The sequence below is a fragment of the Pantherophis guttatus genome, chromosome 1 (assembly GCF_059756535.1).
Source record: "Pantherophis guttatus breed Tessera chromosome 1, ASM5975653v1, whole genome shotgun sequence".
NCBI lineage: Eukaryota > Metazoa > Chordata > Lepidosauria > Squamata > Colubridae > Pantherophis > Pantherophis guttatus.
Window position 1 is genome coordinate 186,322,152 of NC_142063.1, and position 22,175 is coordinate 186,344,326.

A 22,175-nucleotide genomic window follows, 5' to 3' on the forward strand; every position below is an offset into this window, starting at 1 on the left:
ATTCTGCCTCCCAGTGGTGGGGTTTGGCGGAAGGAAAGTCTAGCTGAAGGAGGAAATGGTCGGTCCATGACAGGGGTAGCACAGAAAGGTCACCCCTACCCCGAGCATTTATCCACTGCCCAGAGATGAAAATCAGGTCGAGTGTGTGTCCACCGCTGTGAGTTGGGCCCTGTACAACTTGAGTCAGGTCCATAGCCGTCATGGACGCCATGAACTCCCGCACCAACTCTGATGTCTCGCCAGCTGACGGGAGATTAAAATCTCCCACAACCATCAGGTTGGGGAGCTCAACCGTCAGATCAGCTAAGACTTTGCGTACTGCAGGCAGGACTGAAAACACGTAGCTGGGAGACAGGTACATAATCAACAGAGCCGACTGTATTCCAGGGTCCCATTTCAACAGAAGGGATTCACACCCTCCAATCTGAGGGACAGTGACCTCCCTAGGTCTAAGACCTTCCCTAATGACAACCGCCACCCCGCCACCCCTTCCATGGAGTCGCGGCTGGTGTAATATTCGGAAACCTGGTGGGCATAGATTGGAGAGAGGAACCCCTCCCTCCGCGCCCAACCAGGTCTCCGTAATGCAAGCCAGGTCCGCACCCCCCTCATCAATCAAATCATGGACAAGGGGGGCCTTATGCACAACGGACCTGGCATTAACATACACCAGCCAGAGTCCCGGGTTCCACACTCCCATATGGTCTTGTGAGCATATGGTCTCACAAGGGGTCTGAGGATCTCATCTCGGTACCTAATGGCAGTCAGGCTACCTCTGGCGAGCACATGGAGGGCTGTGCGGCCTCCCCAAAGAAATGCCACCCCACACCATTACTGACCCACTGCCAAACTGGTCATGCTGGAGGATGTTGCAGGCAGCAAAACGTTCTCCACGGCGTCTCCAGACCCTGTCAGGTCTGTCACGTGCTCAGTGTGAACCTGCTTTCATCTGTGAAGAGCATAGGGCACCAGTGGTGAAGTTGCCAATCTTGGTGTTCTCTGGAAGTGTTGGAGATGTGAATGTGATGATGCCATATATTATCATATATGGTGGACATGTAAAAAAATTAAGGCATTTTGGATAAAAATATGGTGAATTATTCAAAATATTCTCAAAAAGAAGATAAAATTTACTCCACAGTTCTTCTTGTTAGGTATAATTACAGATTGTACTGTTATAGAGACTAAGTTGATTTTAAATTTAATAACAGCAGCCAGACTTTTGGTGGCGCAGTATTGGAAGAAGGAAGACTTGCCTACTATTGAAGAATGGACACTAAAAGTAGTGAACTTAGCAGAGATGGCCAAAATTTCAACGTATTTGAAGGACCATTCAAATGAAAGATATACATTGGAATGGAGAAGAAGGATTGACTATATTCAAAACAAATATCGGACTAAAAAGCTTCAAATAGCTTATGAATGAAATCAACTTTTTCTTTTTGAATTATGTTTTGTTAGTTGAAAGGGGAGTTAAAGAGCAAGAGGGAATTAAGAGCCTACAGAAAGTTAGCATATTTTAGTTTATGTTTGTTAAATGTTATACCCTGTATTTGCTCTGGGAAGTCCGGGGTGGGGGGAGGGGGGTTGGAAGGAGAGGGGGATGGGGGGTGGTGGAGGAGGGAATGGGGGGAGGAGGGACGGGGAAAAATTATTGTAATATTTGATAAAACTTTTTAATAAAAAAAAAAATCTTGGTGTTCTCTGGCAAATGCCAAACGTCCTGCACGGTGTTGGGCTGTAAGCACAACCCCCACCTGTAGATGTCGGGCCCTCATACCACCCTCATGGAGTCTGTTTCTGACAGTTTGAGCAGCTACATGCACATTTATGGCCCGCTGGAGGTCATTTTGCAGGGCTCTGGCAGTGCTCTTCCTGTCCCTCCTTGCACAAAGGCGGAGGTAGCGGTCCTGATGCTGGGTTGTTGCCCTCCTACGACCTCTTCCAAGTCTCCTGATGTACTGGCCTGTCTCTCAGATGTATATCCAACTTGACAGCTTAAATCCTCAAAATAGGTCATATGCTGTCTTTTTGTTTGTTTGTGCGATCTCACAGAGCAACTGGTGACAGATAACTCTGTGATAAGAGAGAGGACACTTGAGCAGCAGAAAGTTAAATTTTCTAAATTTTCTTCATTGGGACTCATTTTCGGAATTAAAAGGAGCCTTCCTTCTCTGCCCTCACCTGCCTACAAATGGCTAGGTTACCAGAGCTGATAGAGCTATGTGTGAGCTTAACTCATGACAATAGCCCTAGAATGAGTCAAGAAGCCAAAATGTCTATTAGAGAATTGTCACTAAATAAGCTTTAGAAAGCATGAAAAGGGGGTTGTGGCTGGAGTACTATGTCCTACTCTTCTTAGGAAGTGCTCAAGGAAATAAGAGGATGTGAACTTTCTCCCGCCCAATAATATTTAACTTGTGTTGTTTCCGTAATGAGCTGCCTGTATTGTATGCTTTTGACATCTGCCTTTAAAGATTAATCCATTTTTCTGCTATTTCATGTAATCTTTTTATTCTTTTTTATGAAGCCTTTTTAATTTTATTCAATTGTTCACATATATTTCATTAGTATAATTCTAACATCCTAGTCCAGTCTATACAATGTCATAATATCTTGTGATGTCTGTGTTGGAAGGATTGTTCTTTTATACATTGATTTCTAGTTTCGGGTGACAGCTGAAAAAATGTTTGATACTATGTTAAATCTACACATAATTACCATTATTAAGTTTATCTAAGTAAGATATTCTAGTTAATGTTAATTACTTCATTTCACTCTAAGTCCATTTGTATGTTTTCATGGTATAAAACATATTCTAGCATTAGCTGATAGTAATACTAACTCATAGGAAATCTGTTGGGTAACTAAAGCTTTATTTTTTTCATGCCAGATATATTGATACTGTCTTCTTCCTATGTTCTTTTCCCTATAACCCCAAAGTCCTATATTCCAGGCATGAATGCGGTTCCAACATGTTTTGCTCATTTTATTTTTTCCTGCAGTAGTAATTTCTGTTTCCATTCTGTTGTACAGAATAGAGTGGGGATTACTATGCATATAACTGAATTATGTTATTTACCCTTTTTCAGTCTGATTATACATCTTTGCCTCTTTAATACCTAATAGAAATAAATTGCAATATCTTTCCTTATAATATATGGATTAACAGCAGTTTATAATATTCAATATAATATTCAGGGATTCTAGGGATCCAAATTGAAAAGAAATGAGTAGAAATAATGGATGTATTTGAAATAGAGATGTGTAAATAAGTATGAATGTGGTCATGTCATAATGGCATACATTCATAAACTAATTCATTCTTTCAAATTTGCTCCAAATTTGTTTTTTTAAGCAATCACAAAACCAGGGAATTTTCATTTATGATACTCCCTAACATGCTCATTTTGCACCCATTCTTCCCTAAGAAAGTGTGTTGGTAGAAAACTATCCTCTGTGTCTTTCTATCTTTGTCTCTCTTCCTTCCCCCTGCCCCGTATGTATGTATGTATGTATGTATGTATGTATACATATGTCTCTCTATCTCTCTGTATGTGTGTGCATAGTAATTTTATCAAAGTAATACATTTGTGTAAAAAAATTTTAAACTAAGAAATATCTACTCATGTCATGAGAGATTGATGGAAATCAAAGTGTGATGCATTTTTTTATACACTTTATTTAGTTTTATATGACAGCCAGGAGATTATCTTTTCCTCATTTCAAATTCTTCTTCTTCCTTTCCATGCATTAAGTAAAGTGCGGTTGCAGATTGAGTTCTGAGAAAGCTTTTCTGTACTAGTTTATCTTTTCTATCTTTCCATCCTGCAGTGATTTTAGGATTCCTGAAAGTATTTTTTTGTGTATGTGTTATTAAAAGAATCAGAGACTATTGATACCTTCATTTTTCATGGAAATATATCTATCTTTAGTCTAGAGACTAGTTTCTGTATAGCTCTATTTTCCAGCTTTATACTTATAGCATGCATAATAGATATTGAAGTTCCTAAATAAATATCCAATTAAAAGACTACAAATAAATCTTTTGGTAGTTAGCTCTCCAAGCAAGCATAGTTATAGATATGAGAAAAATATTTTCCTAATAAAGATGGCTCTTTTTTTAAAAAATGTGTGCCCTGAAATTTACTTGAAACAGTCTCATATATCAGAGGGACCACCCATGCATTCAAGGGAGCAAGATGGCAATTGCTGGCTGTATTCTAAAATGCTTTCATTAATACATTCAGCATTAATATGAAGGGAAACTTAATGGCCAGGTAAATATCCATGTATGTAGAGGAGCTCGTGTATATAAGGCTCCTTAGAGGAATGCTGAAAGTTAAAGTCTGTAGGGAAGTTTGGTATCAAGACTCCAATTTGAAGGACTAAATTGTCAGTCATTTTTTTTCCAAAGGAAGAAATCTTTGTGATAGAGATGAGCAAATAGCTTGATTCTAGAAAGATTGACTCAACCTTCCATCTTCCGAGGTCGGTAAAATGAGGACCCAGATTGTTGGGGGCAATATGCTGACTCTGTAAACTGCTTAGAGAGGGCTGTAAAGCACTGTGAAGCGGTATATAAGTCTAAGTTCAATTGCAAGTGCAAGATGCCTGATAGTTTGTTTTCATTTTAGAATTAAGGATATGATTTATAATATATTTTAAAATATAATTTAATATTTTAATAACTTCTCTGCTTTTAGAATGAAAACTATTTGTGAATAATGAGTACAAAATGTTTAAATAATTTGTGTATATGGTTAATAAATGAATAACAATGATATTTGAGCACACATCACTTAACCAGTTGCAAAGGTAGATAAAGGAATCTCCAAATTTTACATTTACAAGGTCCTGCAACGAAGGCATTGTAAGTTACTCTTTCTGGGCACCACAGGTTCAGGCAGCACTGATATTAAAGAGAACCGCAACATGGACAACATTCCACCTAAAGAAGGGACTGTGCAAGGTGCTGGGGAGGGGAATCAGCTCCCTAATGGTGGAGGCACTAGCAGCAGGAAGCGGCTGTTGGATGAGGGAAGCAATGGCCATTCCAAGTTCCGCCCAAAGAAGAAGAAGAAAACTCCAGGTCCAGTGCTGCCCAAGAATGCCCTGATGCAACTGAATGAAATCAAGCCTGGTTTACAGTACAAGCTCCTCTCCCAAAGCGGACCAGTTCATGCTCCAATTTTTGTGATGGCGGTAGAAGTTAATGGGCAGATGTTTGAAGGGTCTGGCCCCACAAAAAAGAAAGCAAAACTCCATGCGGCTGAGAAAGCTCTGAGGTCCTTTGTTCAATTTCCTAATGCATCAGAAGCTCATCTAGCAATGGGTAGAACTCTTTCGGTAAATACAGACTTTACTTCTGACCAGGCCGATTTCTCAGACACCCTCTTCAATGGGTTTGAAAATCCAGTTCAGTCTGACCATTCCTTTTACTTGGAATCCAATGGAGATGGTTCCTTTACCTCCAATCCAGATTTCAGCCTCTCATCCGTTGTGGCTAGTAGTTTTATCCAGTCATCTCTCCCTGCCCCATCACCATATGCATCAACCAGTGGGAAGAATCCAGTGATGATACTAAATGAACTTCGACCAGGGCTAAAGTATGAATTTATTTCAGAAAGTGGAGAGAGTCATGCCAAGAATTTTGTAATGGCTGTGTCAGTGGATGGCCAAACGTTTGAAGGTTCTGGACGGAACAAAAAACTGGCAAAGGCTCGGGCAGCTCAGTCAGCTCTCGCATCTTTGTTTAATATGCAGCTGGACCAAACACCATCTCACCAACCTATTCCTAGCGAGGGCCTCCAGTTACACTTGCCACAGGTGAGAAAAAAGATACAGGGTATTAATGATGCAAATGTTTACAGTGCTGGGATTGTTTTTATTATAATTCCAATTAAACATATCTGGAAAGCCATAACATTCTTGTATACTACTAATATATTTCTGCCAGGTCTCTTAATTGTATTTTGTGTTTATTGCTGAGGAAAAGTTATGATTTTTTTATTCCTGAGAATATTTTATATAGCTAAGAAAATAGGCATAGTAATCCTGAGCCTTAGGTATGATTTGATCAATTCTATTTATGTGCAAAGTGAAACATGTTTAGGATAGGGTGGAACTACTATTATAATATTGTTTTGTTATTATGAGCAAACATCATACCAATGTTGCTTGCCAGAAAGCCATGGTAATTTGTATAACTTAATAATGCATTGCCAAAATCAATTGGTAAAGCATGTAACTGCTTGTAGATAGGCAAGACTGGAGATGACTCATCTAAGTGGTTGTAGTCGCTTCCTTATAAGCATTTCACTTTGTATGCTGCTACCAACACTGGTATTCAGTCACACATTGCACCTTTTTCCACCATAGATGTAAATGTCTATTTTTTAAAATAAAGAATAGATCTCAAATCCATTGTTTCCCTGACTGCACATGGTAATAATGAAGGACACTGCTTGTACTATCACCAGGTCAAATATTCGTTGTCCATTTAGGAGATAAAATTGCCCTGTCTCTGTTCCTAGACATATTAGATTTTTGGATCCCTTGAGGGTTATAGAGTCCAATGTTGCTATAAATGGCAGTCTTCTGTATAATTTTACAAACAACACTTGTTCTCATTGTTTCTGTAATGCCTCTTAGTACTACCTGGCCACCGGCTGATTGCAGAGGGAAGGCCAAGAATCCTGGAATGATGAACCAAGAGCTGTCTGATCGATTGGAGATGTTGTCACCAGTGTCTTTTTGTCCTGCTAAATCTTCATGAGACTTTTGAGGCAGGGAATAAATGTCTATATCCGTGATGGCGAACGCGTAGCCATATCAGTGGGCACACCAGCTCAGCTTTGGCGCATATGCGCACGCCAGCCAGCTAATTTTCAGGCCTTCTGGGCCCACCAGAAGTAGGGAAACAGGTTGTTTCCTGCCTCCGGAGGGCCGGGGGGGGGAAAGGCCCATTTTTCTTTCTTACCTGGCTCCAGATCCTCTCTATGCATCTGGGAAGGGCGAAACAGCCTTTCCCACTCCCTCGGAGGCCCTCCGGAGGCCTGAAAGGGTCCATTTCCCAACTCCCGGTGGGACAAGAAGTGACGTTTTTTGCTGTCCCTAGCCTCCAGAGACTCCTAGAGAGCTGTTTTTGCCCTTCCCAGATGCATAGAGAGAATCTGGAGCCAGGTAAGAAACAAAAATGGGCCTACCAAGCCATCGCGTGCCAGGAGTGGGGGGGGGAGGGGTTGCACGCGCATGCGCAGGGGGGTGCATAGAATTATGGATGTGGGCACGCGCATGCGTGAACCTCCCCCACCAATCCCTCTCCTGGCACGCGATGGCAAAAAGGTTAGCCATCACTGGTCTATATTCTACTTCAGTGCAGTTTTGCTCATAGATTTAATTTAATCTGTTTGTAAAGTGTATTATTTGTTTATTGAATGGCTAAGAATGAGATACAATTTAGCCTAAATAAATTAAGTGTAAACAGCGATATTAAAGCATTAGAGTTAAAAATAATAAAAATAAAATATAAGAAATATGTAAAACCTTAAGTATAGCAGCAAAGGAAAACCAAAGTTCTGAAAGGATTTTTTTAACTGATTGAAAAAAATAATAGAGTGTGGTAGACCGCACACCTTTGGGAGACACACTTTACAGGTTGAGGTATGTATCAGAAAGTTTGCTCCCAAGTTGCTATTTATGTAAAGACACATTGAGTAGAGTCACCAATGGGGGATTATGTATACACAAGAAAAGCTCCTTCAAATACTATAGGGCCTAAAGAAATAAAATTCTAAAATTTCAAGCCCATTTTTTGTTAAATTCACTGTGTTACATTTGTCCTGTTCATCAGTTATCCAGCTACTTTTTCATACTGAGTCATCCCAAGACAGCCCATAGCATATCATGTCAGTTCTGCAGTTCTAGACTGGTTGGCCTCTACAATTCCAAATCTCCCATAAAAATGAACCCAGCAAATGAGGAAGGCAGTTTCATTGTTCAAATCAGACCCAAATCCCTGGAAATATTGAAACATTCCATTGCTCCTTAGCCAAAAGATCAAGATGTATAGAATCCCCCCCTCCACCTGCTAAATAATTATGTGAATAAGAGTGAAGGGGAAAAAATTAAAATTGCATTGAGTTCCATCTTTCATAATAATGCCATAGCATGATTATATACACTGCTCAAAAAAATAAAGGGAACACAAGCAGAAGACATCTAAGATCTGAATGAATGAAATAGTCTTATTAAATACTTTGTTTGTTACATACAGTAGTTTTGTGCTCCCTTTAGTTGTTTGAGCAGTGTATAAACTACTGTATGTAAAAAACAAAGTATTTAATAAGGCTATTTCATTCATTCAGATCTCGGATGTCTTCTGCTTGTGTTCCCTTTATTTTTTTGAGCAGTATATTTCCCATTATTAATACTTGAAAAATAATATGGACAGTTTGTTATTGATCGTCATACAAATATAGAAACTGATTTAGGCTTAAGTTGCTTGATTTATAAGGTTGGGAATTGTAGATGAGAAGATTTACCATTCCTTTTATTCCCCTCCTGCCCAACCTGAACCTGAACCATAAGGCAAACAAATTTGATAACTAACTAAATAACTAACCGACTAACTTCATTTTCCTATTGCGTAGGTTTCAAAATAATTTTTTTTCCCTCCATTGTTAGCTTTTAACAAGAGTTGCTGTGTCTTGCCTCATATCTCCCTCAATGTTCTCCCAAATCCATCATGCATTTTGAGGAACACAGCCACAGAGACCTATATCCTGTGATTGCTTTTGGGAATAAATGTGTCCTTTTTTGTTGTTGTACAACATTCAACCACAAGACCCTCACCTGACACACCCATACCTGCCCATTACAAGATCCATCACAAGACCCTGATCTGATGTGACCCTGACCTGACATCACAAAACCTACTGATCACACAAAGCCCTTATAAGCAGAAGAATACTGACACTGACATCCCCTAAATTCCACTGAAGATGTTCCCTAGCCTGGTAACGAAACGTTCGAAACCAACGCACAAGCTCAGAGAACGAATCTCCACCCTCATCTTACACCCAAGCTACAGATATTCACCACTATAGTGAGCTGCATTTAAAGAGAGCAAGTTTGGCATAGTGGTGAAGGCTCCAGGCTAGAAACTGGGAGACTATGAATAAGAGTCCCCCTGAGGCATGGTAGCCAACTGGGTGATTTTGAGCCAGTCACTCTCTCTCAGTCCTAGAAAGCAGGCAAAGGCAAACCATTTCTGGAAAAGTTGCCAAGGAAATTACAGAAACTTGTCCAGGGAGTGGCCAGGAGTCAAGGCTGACTGAAAGACACATACATACATATCAAATAAAATCAGAGATAAAGGAATCACAACGTTTATTATGTATACTCAGAGTTGTTGGATGTTATGGCATTCTTGCAATCTTAAATTTAAAAAAATCTTAGAATAGACAATTTTAGGAAAAACTTGATGTATATTATCCCAATTCAGTTGGAGCTTACTGCTTGATATTATGGAAAATCAAGTTACAGTTCTTGGAATATGAAACCTGTACATCACAGTATTTTTCTAACAATTAGAAATACACTATTTGTTTTAATGAATTCAGCAGTAAATTACCAAAGTTTTTCCTTCTGACAGTTAATAATGTGTTGTTTTAAAAGGGGAGATTATTTGAATGGTTAAAAAATGGAGAATTTGTAATAGTTTTTATATATGTTCTGGGAGGTATTAGGCAGCAGTTGGAAAAGTAATTTGGAAGCTCTCTTTCCTTATTATTTGACCCCCTATTAAAACATGTTATGTTTGAACTGGCCAATTCTGGATTTTGTTCAGCAACATAAAAGATCTGACTAGTAACTAACCAAATAACTGTAATTTTTCATATGTTATGTTATTTCCTTCCCTGTTTAGCATTTATTGTTTATATTCAATGTGTATTTCATAGTTATCCCCTCTAGTGAAAGGTTTACTATGATAATTTTAAAACTCTTCATTTGATTTTTTTAGAAGAATCTTCTATTCTTCAGATATTTGAAATACTTTACAAATTTTGCATTTTTTGTGGTTTTGATAAAAATCATAATGAATGTCTTCAATTATATGATATAGGACTGACCTCGCTGAAACAGAATCTTCCTTTAAATCAATTTTTATACTTTTATGATTTTCTAAGCATGCATGCATGCATGCATACATACATACATACATATATATGTGTGTGTGTGTGTGTGTATATATATATATATATATATATATATATATATATATATATATATATATATATATATATATTTGTTTTCTCAGGTTTTCGCGGGTGTTTGTATGTAGGTCTTTGGTTATTCAGGTCTTCTCCCACGTAAAATTGGAAGTGTCTTGGCGACGTTTCGACGAAGTCTCATTCGTCATCTTCAGGCTGGTGTTCTCGGCTTCGTGCTTCCAGGAGCAATGTGAGATCGCAGCTATCTCTTCCTTTTAACTGCTAGTGGAGGTGTGAGCTGATTGGGTGGGAACTTGGCTGTGTTCTGATTGAGTGGAGGTGTGTTCTGATTGGTTAGGGGCTTGGCTGTGCTCTGATTGGCTGGGGTTGTGTTCTGTTTGGGTGGGGGCTTGGTTGTGCTCAGCTTAGTCTGAGTTGCAGGGGGATTTGAGCTGGTGAGCTGCGTTGTTGTTGTTTGGCTTCGTGTTTGTGGCCGTGCGAGCTCTTCATGGTGGGTGTCAGTCTGCTTCATGTATGGATTGGAGGGGTTTAAAGTGGCTAATGATGCAGCTGCGGTCTGGCTTCTGGTCCTTGGTCGTGGCTCATTATCAGTGTGGGTTTGAGTCTGCTTTCTGCGTGGATGTGTGGTGGTGACATCAGGTGTGGCACTCGTGAGTGTGGGTCTGGTGTCATTCGTCGTGTTAGGGACTCGTTTGTCAATAAGGGCGGGTTTCCAAATGGCTGGTAGGCGGGAGGTATCGTCTCGTTTGTTCATGCTGTGTGGGCGTTTTTCTATCTCAATGGCTTCTCTGATTATTCTGTTGTTAAAGTGTTCAGTTTTGGCGATAGTTCTGGTCTTTTTAAAGTCAATATCATGTCATGTGGCTTTAAGGTGTTGGACCAGGGAAGAAGTTGGTTCCTCTTTTCTGACTGAGTTCTTGTGTTCTTCTATGCGTGCACTTATTCGTCTGTTGGTTTGTCCGATGTATGTGGTGGGGCAGGCGGTGCATGGGATTTCATATACTCCTTGATTTTCTAACTCAATTTTGTCTTTGGGGTTCCTTAGGATGGTGGATATTTTTCGGTTTGTGCAGAATGCTGTCTTGATGTTATGTTTGTGGAGGATTTTGCTTATTCTGTCTGTGGTGCCTTTTATGTATGGGAGGAGGGCCTTGCCATTTTCTTGTTCTCTGTCTTGGATTTTAGTGGGGGTTTCTTTTTGGATTAGGTTGGTGATCTTATTTCTTTGGAATCCATTGGATGTGAGTACATTAGTGAGGGTGTGTAGTTCGGTTTTTAGGTGTTGTTCGTCAGCTAAGCGTTTTGTTCTGGAAATGAGTGTCTTGGCTACAGAGTTGATCTGGGCAGGGTGGTGGTGTGAGAGTGCGTGCAGATAGCGGTTTGTGTGTGTTTTCTTCTGGTATATAGTGTGTCCTAGGGAGCCATTGGATTTTCTGTAGACTAAGACATCCAGGAAGGGAAGTTGGTTGTTCACTTCTGTTTCCATGGTGAACTGTATTTTGGGGTGTAGGCTGTTGAGGTGTGTGAGGAAGTTGTCCAGTTTTTCTTTCCCATGTGGCCAGATTATGAAGGTGTCGTCCACATATCTGAGCCAGAGTTTGGGTTTGTGATCGGATTTTTCTAGGGCTTGGGTTTCAAAGTATTCACGCCCACACAGCATGAACAAACGAGACGATACCTCCCGCCTACCAGCCATTTGGAAACCCGCCCTTATTGACAAACGAGTCCCTAACACGACGAATGACACCAGACCCACACTCACGAGTGCCACACCTGATGTCACCACCACACATCCACGCAGAAAGCAGACTCAAACCCACACTGATAATGAGCCACGACCAAGGACCAGAAGCCAGACCGCAGCTGCATCATTAGCCACTTTAAACCCCTCCAATCCATACATGAAGCAGACTGACACCCACCATGAAGAGCTCGCACGGCCACAAACACGAAGCCAAACAACAACAATGCAGCTCACCAGCTCAAATCCCCCTGCAACTCAGACTAAGCTGAGCACAACCAAGCCCCCACCCAAACAGAACACAACCCCAGCCAATCAGAGCACAGCCAAGCCCCTAACCAATCAGAACACACCTCCACCCAATCAGAACACAGCCAAGTTCCCACCCAATCAGCTCACACCTCCACTAGCAGTTAAAAGGAAGAGACAGCTGCGATCTCACATTGCTCCTGGAAGCACGAAGCCGAGAACACCAGCCTGAAGATGACGAATGAGACTTCGTCGAAACGTCGCCAAGACACTTCCAATTTTACGTGGGAGAAGACCCGAATAACCAAAGACCTACATATATATATATATATATATTCTGAGGTTTTCGTGGGTGTTTGTAGGTCTTTGGTTATTCGGGTTTTCTCCCGCGTAAAATTGGAAGTGTCTTGGTGACGTTTCGACGAAGTCTCATTTGTCATCTTCAGGCTGGTGTTTTTGGCTTCGTGCTTCTAGGAGCAATGTGTGATCGCAGCTGTTTCTTCCTTTTAACTGCCAGTGGGGGTGTGAACTGATTGGGTGGGAGCTTGGCTGTGTTCTGATTGGTTGGGGGCTTGGCTGTGCTCTGATTGGATGGGGGCTTGGCTGTGCTCTGATTGGATGGGGGTTTGTTCTGTTTGGGTGGGGGCTTGGTTGTGCTCGGGTTAGTCTGAGTTGCAGAGGGATTTGAGCTGGTGAGCTGCGTTGCTGTTGTTTGGCTTCGCATTTGTGGTCGTGCCACATCTTCATGGTGGGTGTCAGTTTGCTTCATGTATGGATTGGAGGGGTTTAAAGTGGCTAATGATGCAGCTGTGGTCTGGCTTCTGGTTTGTGGTCGTGCCTCATCGTGTGGGTTTGGGTTTGCTTTTTGTGTGGATGTGTGGTCGTACATGAAATCCCATGTACCGCCTGCCCCACCACATACATCGGACAAACCAACAGAAGAATAAGTGCACGCATTGAAGAACACAAGAACTCAGTCAGAAAAGAGGAACCAACTTCTTCCCTGGTCCAACACCTTAAAGCCACAGGACATGATATTGACTTTAAAAAGACCAGAACTATCGCGAAAACTGAACACTTTAACAACAGAATAATCAGAGAAGCCATCGAGATAGAAAAACGCCCACATAGCATGAATAAATGAGATGATACCTCCCGCCTACCATTCATTTGGAAACCCGCCCTTATTGACAAACGAGTTCCTAACACAAAGAATGACACCAGACCCACACTCACGAAAACCACACAGGATGTCACGACCACACATCCACGCAAAAAGCAAACCCAAACCCACACCGATGAGGCACGATCACAAACCAGAAGCCAGACCACAGCTGCATCATTAGCCACTTTGAACCCCTCCAATCCATACATGAAGCAAACTGACACCCACCATGAAGATGTGGCACGATCACGAACGCGAAGCCAAACATCAGCAACGCAGCTCACCAGCTCAAATCCCCTTGCAACTCAGACTAACCCGAGCACAACCAAGCCCCCACGCAAACAGAAAACACCCGCTATCCAATCAGAGCACAGCCAAGCCCCCAACCAATCAGAACACACCTCCACCCAATCAGAACACAGCCAAATTCCCACCCAATCAGTTCAGACCCCCACTGGCAGTTAAAAGGAAGAAACAGCTGCGATCACACATTGCTCCTAGAAGCACGAAGCCAAAAACACCAGCCTGAAGATGACGAATGAGACTTCGTCGAAACGTCGCCAAGACACTTCCAATTTTACGCGGGAGAAAACCCGAATAACCAAAGACCTATATATATATATACATATATATATATATATATATGTTTTCTGAGGTTTTCGTGGGTGTTTGTATGTAGGTCTTTGGTTATTTGGGTTTTCTCCCGCATAAAATTGGAAGTGTCTTGGCGACGTTTCGACAAAGTCTCATTCGTCATCTTCAGGCTGGCGTTTTTGGCTTCGTGCTTCTAGGAGCAATATGTGATCGCCGAGCACAACCAAGCCCCCACCTAAACAGAAAACACCCCCATCCAATCAGAGCACAGCCAAGCCCCCACCCAATCAGAACACAGCCAAGCTCCCACCCAATCAGTTCACACCCCCACTGGCAGTTAAAAGGAAGAAACAGTACGATCACACATTGCTCCTAGAAGCACAAAGCCAAAAACACCAGCCTGAAGATGACGAATGAGACCGTCAAAACGTCGCCAAGACACTTCCAATTTTACGCGAGAGAAAACCCGAATAACCAAAGACCTACGTATGTATGTATGTATGTATGTATGTATGTATGTATGTATTTCTCTTTAGCCAGGTTCTTTCTACGTAAACCAAGATTTTTATGTAGCCCTAGTTCAGTGAAATCACAATCTACTAGTTTCTAGGCTTTTTTTTCTGGCAGCCAGCAAACACTCTGCTGCCCATTGGGAGACTAAGGAGACTAAGATAGATCTATTTTGGATTTATAAGTCCTCATCAGTTAGCCACACCTTCATCCCATGTATCCTCCCTGTAATATATATAGTGTTTTTCTATCGAGACACCTAATCCATAGTCATTTTTTTTAATTGCTTTTAATTTTACAGTATATCTGGGTCATCATTCCAGTTTCTGATGATCTGTTCTGTTCTAAGGGATGCCATAACATAGCATGATAATGCAATGCAAATGGATAAATTCATTTTAACATTACAAGGGAAGGTTTTTAGTGTTCATTTTTAAGTCAGAAATAGATTTATGTTTCTGAACTGTCCAACATACCAATATAATTTTTGCAGGTTTTAGCTGATGCTGTTGCACGCTTGGTCGTAGAGAAATTCAGCGATTTGACAGATAACTTTACATCACCTCATGCACGTAGAAAAGTTCTAGCCGGTGTTGTCATGACAACAGGTAAAAACAAAACAAGACCAACCTGCCATGCAACTGGGTTCTTTATCCCCTTGTTTGTATACAAAATAAAGTGATCAAGGTAAATCGATATTTCCCCTTTCTTTCCCGTATTTAATAATGTGAAATCTCTTCATGCCAAAAATTATAATTAGTAATTCATATTTAATTGTAATCTCTAAATGCTATATTTTAATATTAACCATTATTGGGCATGTGTACATATGTATGCAAATCATTGTTTTTATTTTTAATTTTAAAGCCCTTTTTGTCTTTTGCTTAATCATATAAATGAAGTAGCTATTTATAATAATCAAATACTATATTATTCCAAATTTAACATAATAAAAATTTAACAACAGCATTGCTATTAAATATACAGTATAGCTTAAATGAATCATTGACAGTTTCACTATTAAAATGTTATAATCATGTATATTTTATCCATGATATATTCAGTACTAAAAGGATAGAAATATTTGACCCCAATGGACTGGAATTCACTGAGTTAAATACATTCTGTTGGCATGGCACTTATAATCCATAACACTATACTATCCCATAAATAGAACTGATTGGTACACTAGTGAAATAAATTATATACTGAGAGAGAGAGAAAAATTGAACAAGGCAGACAAAAGGAATAATGCTTCTAAATTCTCTTACTTCTAGAAAGTTGTGTTTTATTCATGCCCATATATATTTCAGTTAGCTAACAATTATAATGAACAAATATATTTATTTTAATCACATTAATTAAAAATATGTAAATAAAATGGTGATAAAAACACTCCCAGTTTAAATTTATAGTTAATGTCATTTCATATTTATTCAAATTCCACAAATTAGAATCTGATACTTTAAATGATGTTGCCCATAGACAATCAAATCTACTATCCTGAATTGCATGAAAAATTCAACCCATCGTTTAATTGATAGAACTCCGATGGAACAAAAAATGCCTGAGACTGCAAGGCTGGAAGCTAAATATTTTTTCTCTAAAATTCAGAAACTTTCACCTAGCCCCACTGTACCTGATATGTATAGTTTGGATAATTAACTAGATAATATTAACTAGATAATATAACTAGATAATTAGCTTGGTCAGTGTAATCTGAGTCTAGTAATGATTTAATTGTATGGATATTTTCAGTCCATCCAAGAAATGCACATAGCTGTATGGTTTGAGAATATAATGTATAAAATCCAGACTATGCAAATTAATAATTTGCTCAGTTTTATATGATTCCAAAATTTGAAAGGCAATCCATACAGAAACATCTGTGTATTTATCTGTAAATATATATGATTTATTTATTTATTTATTTTATTTTATTTTTATACCGCCCTTCTCCAGCAGGACTCAGGGTGGTGGACAGCCAAAGTAAAAACACAACATACAAAATTTAAAACAGGTTAAAAGATATTAAATAATGTTGGCCCACAATTTAAAATAACCCAGTTAAAATTAATTTCAAATTAAAACCAAAGGATGGATCAAGCCAGCCCGGCTAGATGAAATAAGTGAGTTTTAAGGGCCCGACGAAAAGTCCGGAGGTCCGATATCGTGTGTATCTCTGGGGGTAGGTCGTTTCAGAGGGCGGGTGCCGCCACAGAGAAGGCTCTCCCCCTGGGGGTCGCTAGCCGACAATGTCTGGCCGACGGCACCCTGAGGAGGCCCTCTCTGTGCGAGCGTACTGGCCGGTGGGAGGCAATTGGTGGCAGAAGGCGGTCTCATAAATATCCAGGCCCTAAGCCATGGAGCACTTTAAAGGTGGTCACCAACACCTTGAAGCGCACCCAGAAGACCACCGAGAGTCAGTGCAGCTCGCGCAGGAGAGGTGTCACATGGGAGCGCCCCGTCGCTCCCATAATCCCCCGCGCCGCCGCATTCTGGACCAGAATGCAGCCGCTGATTATTTTAAAATTCAGAATTATTTAGAGTTGAAAATTAATTTGTAATTTAATTATTTAAATAATTAATTATTAAATTATTTTTATTAGATAGTGTCCATTAGGCTACATGTTTAAGATGGCTGGAGGGAAAAAAAATTTCTATAAGTCTTTTCTCCTGAAACTGATTTTCCAGGTACTGATGTGAAAGACGCTCAGGTTATAAGTGTTTCTACAGGAACAAAATGTATTAATGGAGAATATATGAGTGACCGTGGTCTTGCTTTGAATGATTGCCATGCAGAAATTATAGCTCGGAGATGCCTACTTAAATTTCTTTTTACACAACTTGAACTACATTTAAGGTAAGTTCAAAGCATTTTTATGCTACAGAGGCAGGTTCTATCAATCACAGTGTGGATAGGATCACAGAATATTGCGCTCATATACATTTCTATGAAAACATAATATACCTCATAAGATGCTAAGACCTAATTCTGGAAAAAATGGTTTGATCTGATATTTTCAGATGACAGCAGTTGAACTAATGCTTCTTTCCATCTCTGAGATAACGCAGATAGGAATTCATTTTGTATTACTATCAGTTTTAAAGGAGCAGCATTCTATCGATTTTTCGGAGATTACTCTTAGACAGATGCTGGGGTCTTCAGTCTTTCAATAACTTATAAAATAATTTCAATCTTTAAATATTAATTTATGCTTGGCTGAACCTATGTAAAACACTTTAAAATTTCTGAGAATTGCAGTCAGTGAAAAATGTAGCAGTTTGGCTGCTAATCAGTTAAAGGTACAAATATAATATGTTACTGAATGATCAGTACACAATTGCTAGTTGCTTATAGCAGTGGTCCCCAACCCCCGGTCCGCGGACCGTGCCGGGCCGTGGAGTACCTGGCACCGGGCCGCGCAGCGGCCGGGGGACATGAACGCTGCAGCGCAAAGGCTCCTGGGCCGTGCGCAATGGGCCGTGCGCAAAAGCTCCTGGGCCGTGCCCCCACCCCTGCGCGCGCTCAGCGGGCCGCGGCGATAAAAAGGTTGGGGACCACTGGCTTATAGGACACATTTTAAAACTTCACTATAACTTTCAAAGCCATGAGTATCTGCGGGGTGGAGGGGACGCATTACATTAGGAAACATGGTCAGGGGTGTCAAACTCAAGGCCCAGGGGCCAGATCCAATCCCCGAGGTGTTTAGGTCTGGCCTGCAGGGCTGCCCTGGAAACAGCGAAGGACCAGCCCATGGTGCCTCTGCCAGCGTAAATGGAGCTCCGTTTATGCTGGCAGAGGTTGCAGGAGGCTGTTGCAACTGAAAATGGAGCTCGGGAGCCTGTTTTTGCTGGAAGAGGGCTTGGGTCGCCACAGGTGCCCCCAACACGACTGATGTCGAGCTGGCCATGCCCCTGGCCACGCCGCCATGCCCCCCAAGGTCAAATACAACCCTGATGTGGCCCTCAATGAAATCAAGTTTGACATCCCTGATTTAGGTCATTGTGATTTTCATAATGAAGTCATCATATTTATCATGATTTTAGCACCATCACATTATACTGCGGATGCTATCATTTAAAGCCTGTTTAAAGCTTGAATCCTTGGCAAGCAGGGTAGTCTGTGACTATCTGAAAGACCATCTCTTTTGTTGTGAGACCTGATTAGATACAAAGCCTCAGAAGGAGATGCCCTTCCCTACTATTTGAGGCTCATTTATTTGGCAAGCAGGAAATCTTCTCTTCTGTTGCCCCAAGCTATGAAATGATTTATATTGATCCTCACTCTTTCTGGATTTTGTGAAGTAATATCTTTTCTCTAAACTTTTAATTGTTAACATCTGTTTAAGATGTTTATGTTGTAACTATTGCTGGTGCCCTGAGTGCTAATTTTACTGAAAGATAGGATTCAATACATAAATAATAATGCATTAATTGAATGAAATAAATAATGCATGCTCTGCACAGACTGTGGCATGAGGCTCTTCTCAAGAGATTTTCTGTCTATAATACATAATTATATGGACATCCTAGGAAACTATTGAATGCATTATTTGTATTAGAATAACACTTTTTATAGTTATATATGTATAGTATATAGCTATAGATAGAGACAATATAAAAGTCCTTATATAAAAGTAGTCCCCATTATTTTAAAATGATTCATAATATAGAGGAGCCATATTGAATGAATGGCTTAAGTGAAAACATATGCAGGAACTGAAATATACACCAGCAGCCATAAATTGACAAGGCTCCATTGGTAAATGTTGGGTGGAATCTCGAGATGTCATAGATTGCTTCATGTGTTTCCTCTTGAGATGTTACAAATAATTTTTAAAACTATTCTAATCTTATATGAAAGTTTCTGAAATACTTTGAAGCAAATTTTATGATTGCTTGTCTTCTGAGGAAATAAGAGCATTAATATCTGTCATCTTAAATCCCCAAAGGGAAAAATTTCTGTCTGTAACAGCCTAGAAGCTTTAATATAACATTATTTTTCAACATAGGCTGACATTTGTTATAGCTATATGACAAATGATCTGAAATGGCTTGGAGTATAGGGTTGGACTATAGGGTTGGACTAGAAGACCTCCAAAGTCCCATCCACCTCAATTTTCTATCTTCTAAATAATTTTGATGCTAAAACCACACTTTACATAACACTGTTATAGAGAAAATAATGTCTCTTTCATAGTATCACCAGTTGATTTAGGGATAGTTTTGGTTGTTGAATTTATATCTATTGTAAGTAGATATCTATTTGGCCCCAGGTTCCACAAGGTGGTTAAGCCTATTTATGCTAAAGTTTTCCCCTGATTTTCTCATATGAGATGAAAATCTTTTGTGCTTGATGGAGGAGGCCAGGTTGTCTGTTTTCTTATTGAATTTATTTTGCAGAACTCCTCATGAAGAATTTTTGAGAATTAAGATTGGTAATGCATACTATAAAATTAATATATTTCTGGATGTGTACTACGCAGAAATACATTTTTATTTATTGTCTTCATTTACATTTCCAGCACAAATAAGTCAATAGGACATAGAGACAGCTGCAAAACTGACATAAGGTTTTCTTAAGCTACTTAAACAATCATAGAAAGCTTTTAACATTGGGTTAAACAGAAACTTAGGTTTTAAGCAAATTGAATGTAAAATAACCAAAGCAGATCATTTGTTCTTAATTTTTTTTATTTATAGTGTTACTGTACTAAACTAATTAAAGGAAAGTATGAATATATTCAACGGTATTAAAGAAATTTACTTCAAACTTAATCATAATAACAATGGAGAGGGAGGGAAGTGACTTGAAAATTATTATAAACAGAAAATTACATTATAAACAGCATATTCTGAATTTCTCATTATTTAATGTGGCCTTTCATTGATATAAAGCAAATTCAACTTAATCTATACGTTACATAAATAACTAATACCAGTTTTACCAATTTACGTTACATAAATAACTAATACCAGTTTTACCAATTTACTTCAATTGCCTATAAAAATTATTACATAAGAACCACAAATCTTTTAAAGCCTAATATAGAAATCATATACTGTGATTTCTATACCATACTGTGGCATAATCATTAAAGTGTAGAATTGACATTAGCTGTGGGGAGAGCCAGGTTCAAGTTCACTCTCAGCCACAGAAGCTCACTGGATAGCTTTTGACCAGTCAATCTATGCCAGCCCAATGTATATTATAAGTTTCTTTTTGTTGAGAGAAATGTTAAGGGGAAAAAATGGAAGCAGCAGAAGCATGTGGACCAAATTGTCCAATGTAAATATCCTAAGTGCAGTACTATATGTTGAAAATATCTCCTACTTAATGGATACAAGCAAGAACCTGTTGGCTTGCAAGATGGTCTGGCTTAAATTGAATAGTGAGAATATGCTTGCGGTGTACCGGCCAAAATGTCCCCCCAAAACAAACATTATTACATCCTTATCATTAATATGAAATGATACATGTGGTGCATTTTGTACAACTAAAGCTGATCCTCTAGTGTACTCTTTCCTGAATTTACTAAAAACGCTTTGATTAAAACATGGTCATGCATCCACAATGATTATGCAGAAGTCAATATTTGATGTGGTTGTCTGATGATTAGTAAGGCATGTGGAAGACTGTGACCTGGATTGTAAAACAAAAAATAAATCATCTGGGAGGTGTATGGAAGAAAGGCAATTTAGTTGTGTTGTGGGAGAGGGAAGTAAATAAAAAATCTGAATGAAGGAGCATCTAATTTTGTGGAGTAAAATTGATGAATTTCCCTAATGGAACTGGTAGTGCAGATTTAATTATGAATAAAAGGCTAAAACGTACATCAAAATGATATATTGGTGTAGTATAAATTGTTATTGGTAAACATTAAAGTAGGAAGTTATAAGATGGTTACACTTCAGTTACATCCCAGTTACACCACAATGTTCATAATTTTCATAATTATTTAGTAAAGCTTACAATTACAATAATAAAAACTAATACAAACTAAAATAAAAGAATCAAAAGGAAAAATAGTAGGCACAGAAAAGAAATAAAAATAGTAAATAAGGAAAAAAATTAAGAATCTAATAAAGAAAAAGAAGATAAGTATATAAAGAAATGACTTCTCTCTCCATCACAGTATAAACAATTTTAATTACTTATCATCTTCTCTTAAAATACAACAAATTGTTTTCCCATATCCCATCTCTTATCTATAAACTAATTTATAAAGCCTGGTCATTTCAATCCTGATTTAAGGATACAAAATCCAACTGGGCAGGTTTACATGTTGGACATATGTTTCCACGCTTGGAGCTGTATATATTTAATAGCTCTGTGGAAGGGGACCATCCCTTTTAAAGGGCAGGAAGAAGATCCATAGCTGATTCCTGGATGTTAACAAAAGTCCATTAGGGGCTACCAGAGATAAACAATGTATCTATTTTAACTTTCATCAAATAAGTCAACTGTTGTGTTTCTTCCTTTTATTTTTAGCCATCTTGATATTTAATCTGCATAAATAATATCATATACCATAACTTTATTTCTTTCCATTTTTTCTCCCTTCTCACAAAATAGTTTTGGCAACACAGAGCTTTCCCAGAGATTCCACAGTCCCAAAATGGATGGGGAAGAGATTCAGGGAAGCCACACCCTAGAATCACTCAAGTTATATCT

General features: G+C 39.2%; 1 protein-coding gene across 12 annotated transcripts in view; it reads left to right on the forward strand.

Moving 5' to 3' along the window:
- The window catches only part of ADARB1 (adenosine deaminase RNA specific B1), a 78,254-nt gene that overhangs the window by 44,375 nt on the left and 11,704 nt on the right, over window positions 1-22,175 (forward strand). For 8 of the 12 annotated variants that reach the window (XM_087886335.1, XM_087886340.1, XM_087886350.1 and 5 more), the window contains 3 exons: window positions 4,901-5,829; window positions 14,991-15,105; window positions 17,192-17,360. In XM_087886335.1, the coding sequence (XP_087742461.1) occupies window positions 4,901-5,829; window positions 14,991-15,105; window positions 17,192-17,360 (1,213 nt within the window). Of the gene's footprint in view, window positions 1-4,854; window positions 5,830-14,990; window positions 15,106-17,191; window positions 17,361-22,175 lie in introns of all 12 variants that reach the window. The other 4 variants (XM_087886357.1, XM_087886351.1, XM_060689402.2 and 1 more) reach the window with 1 other exon arrangement.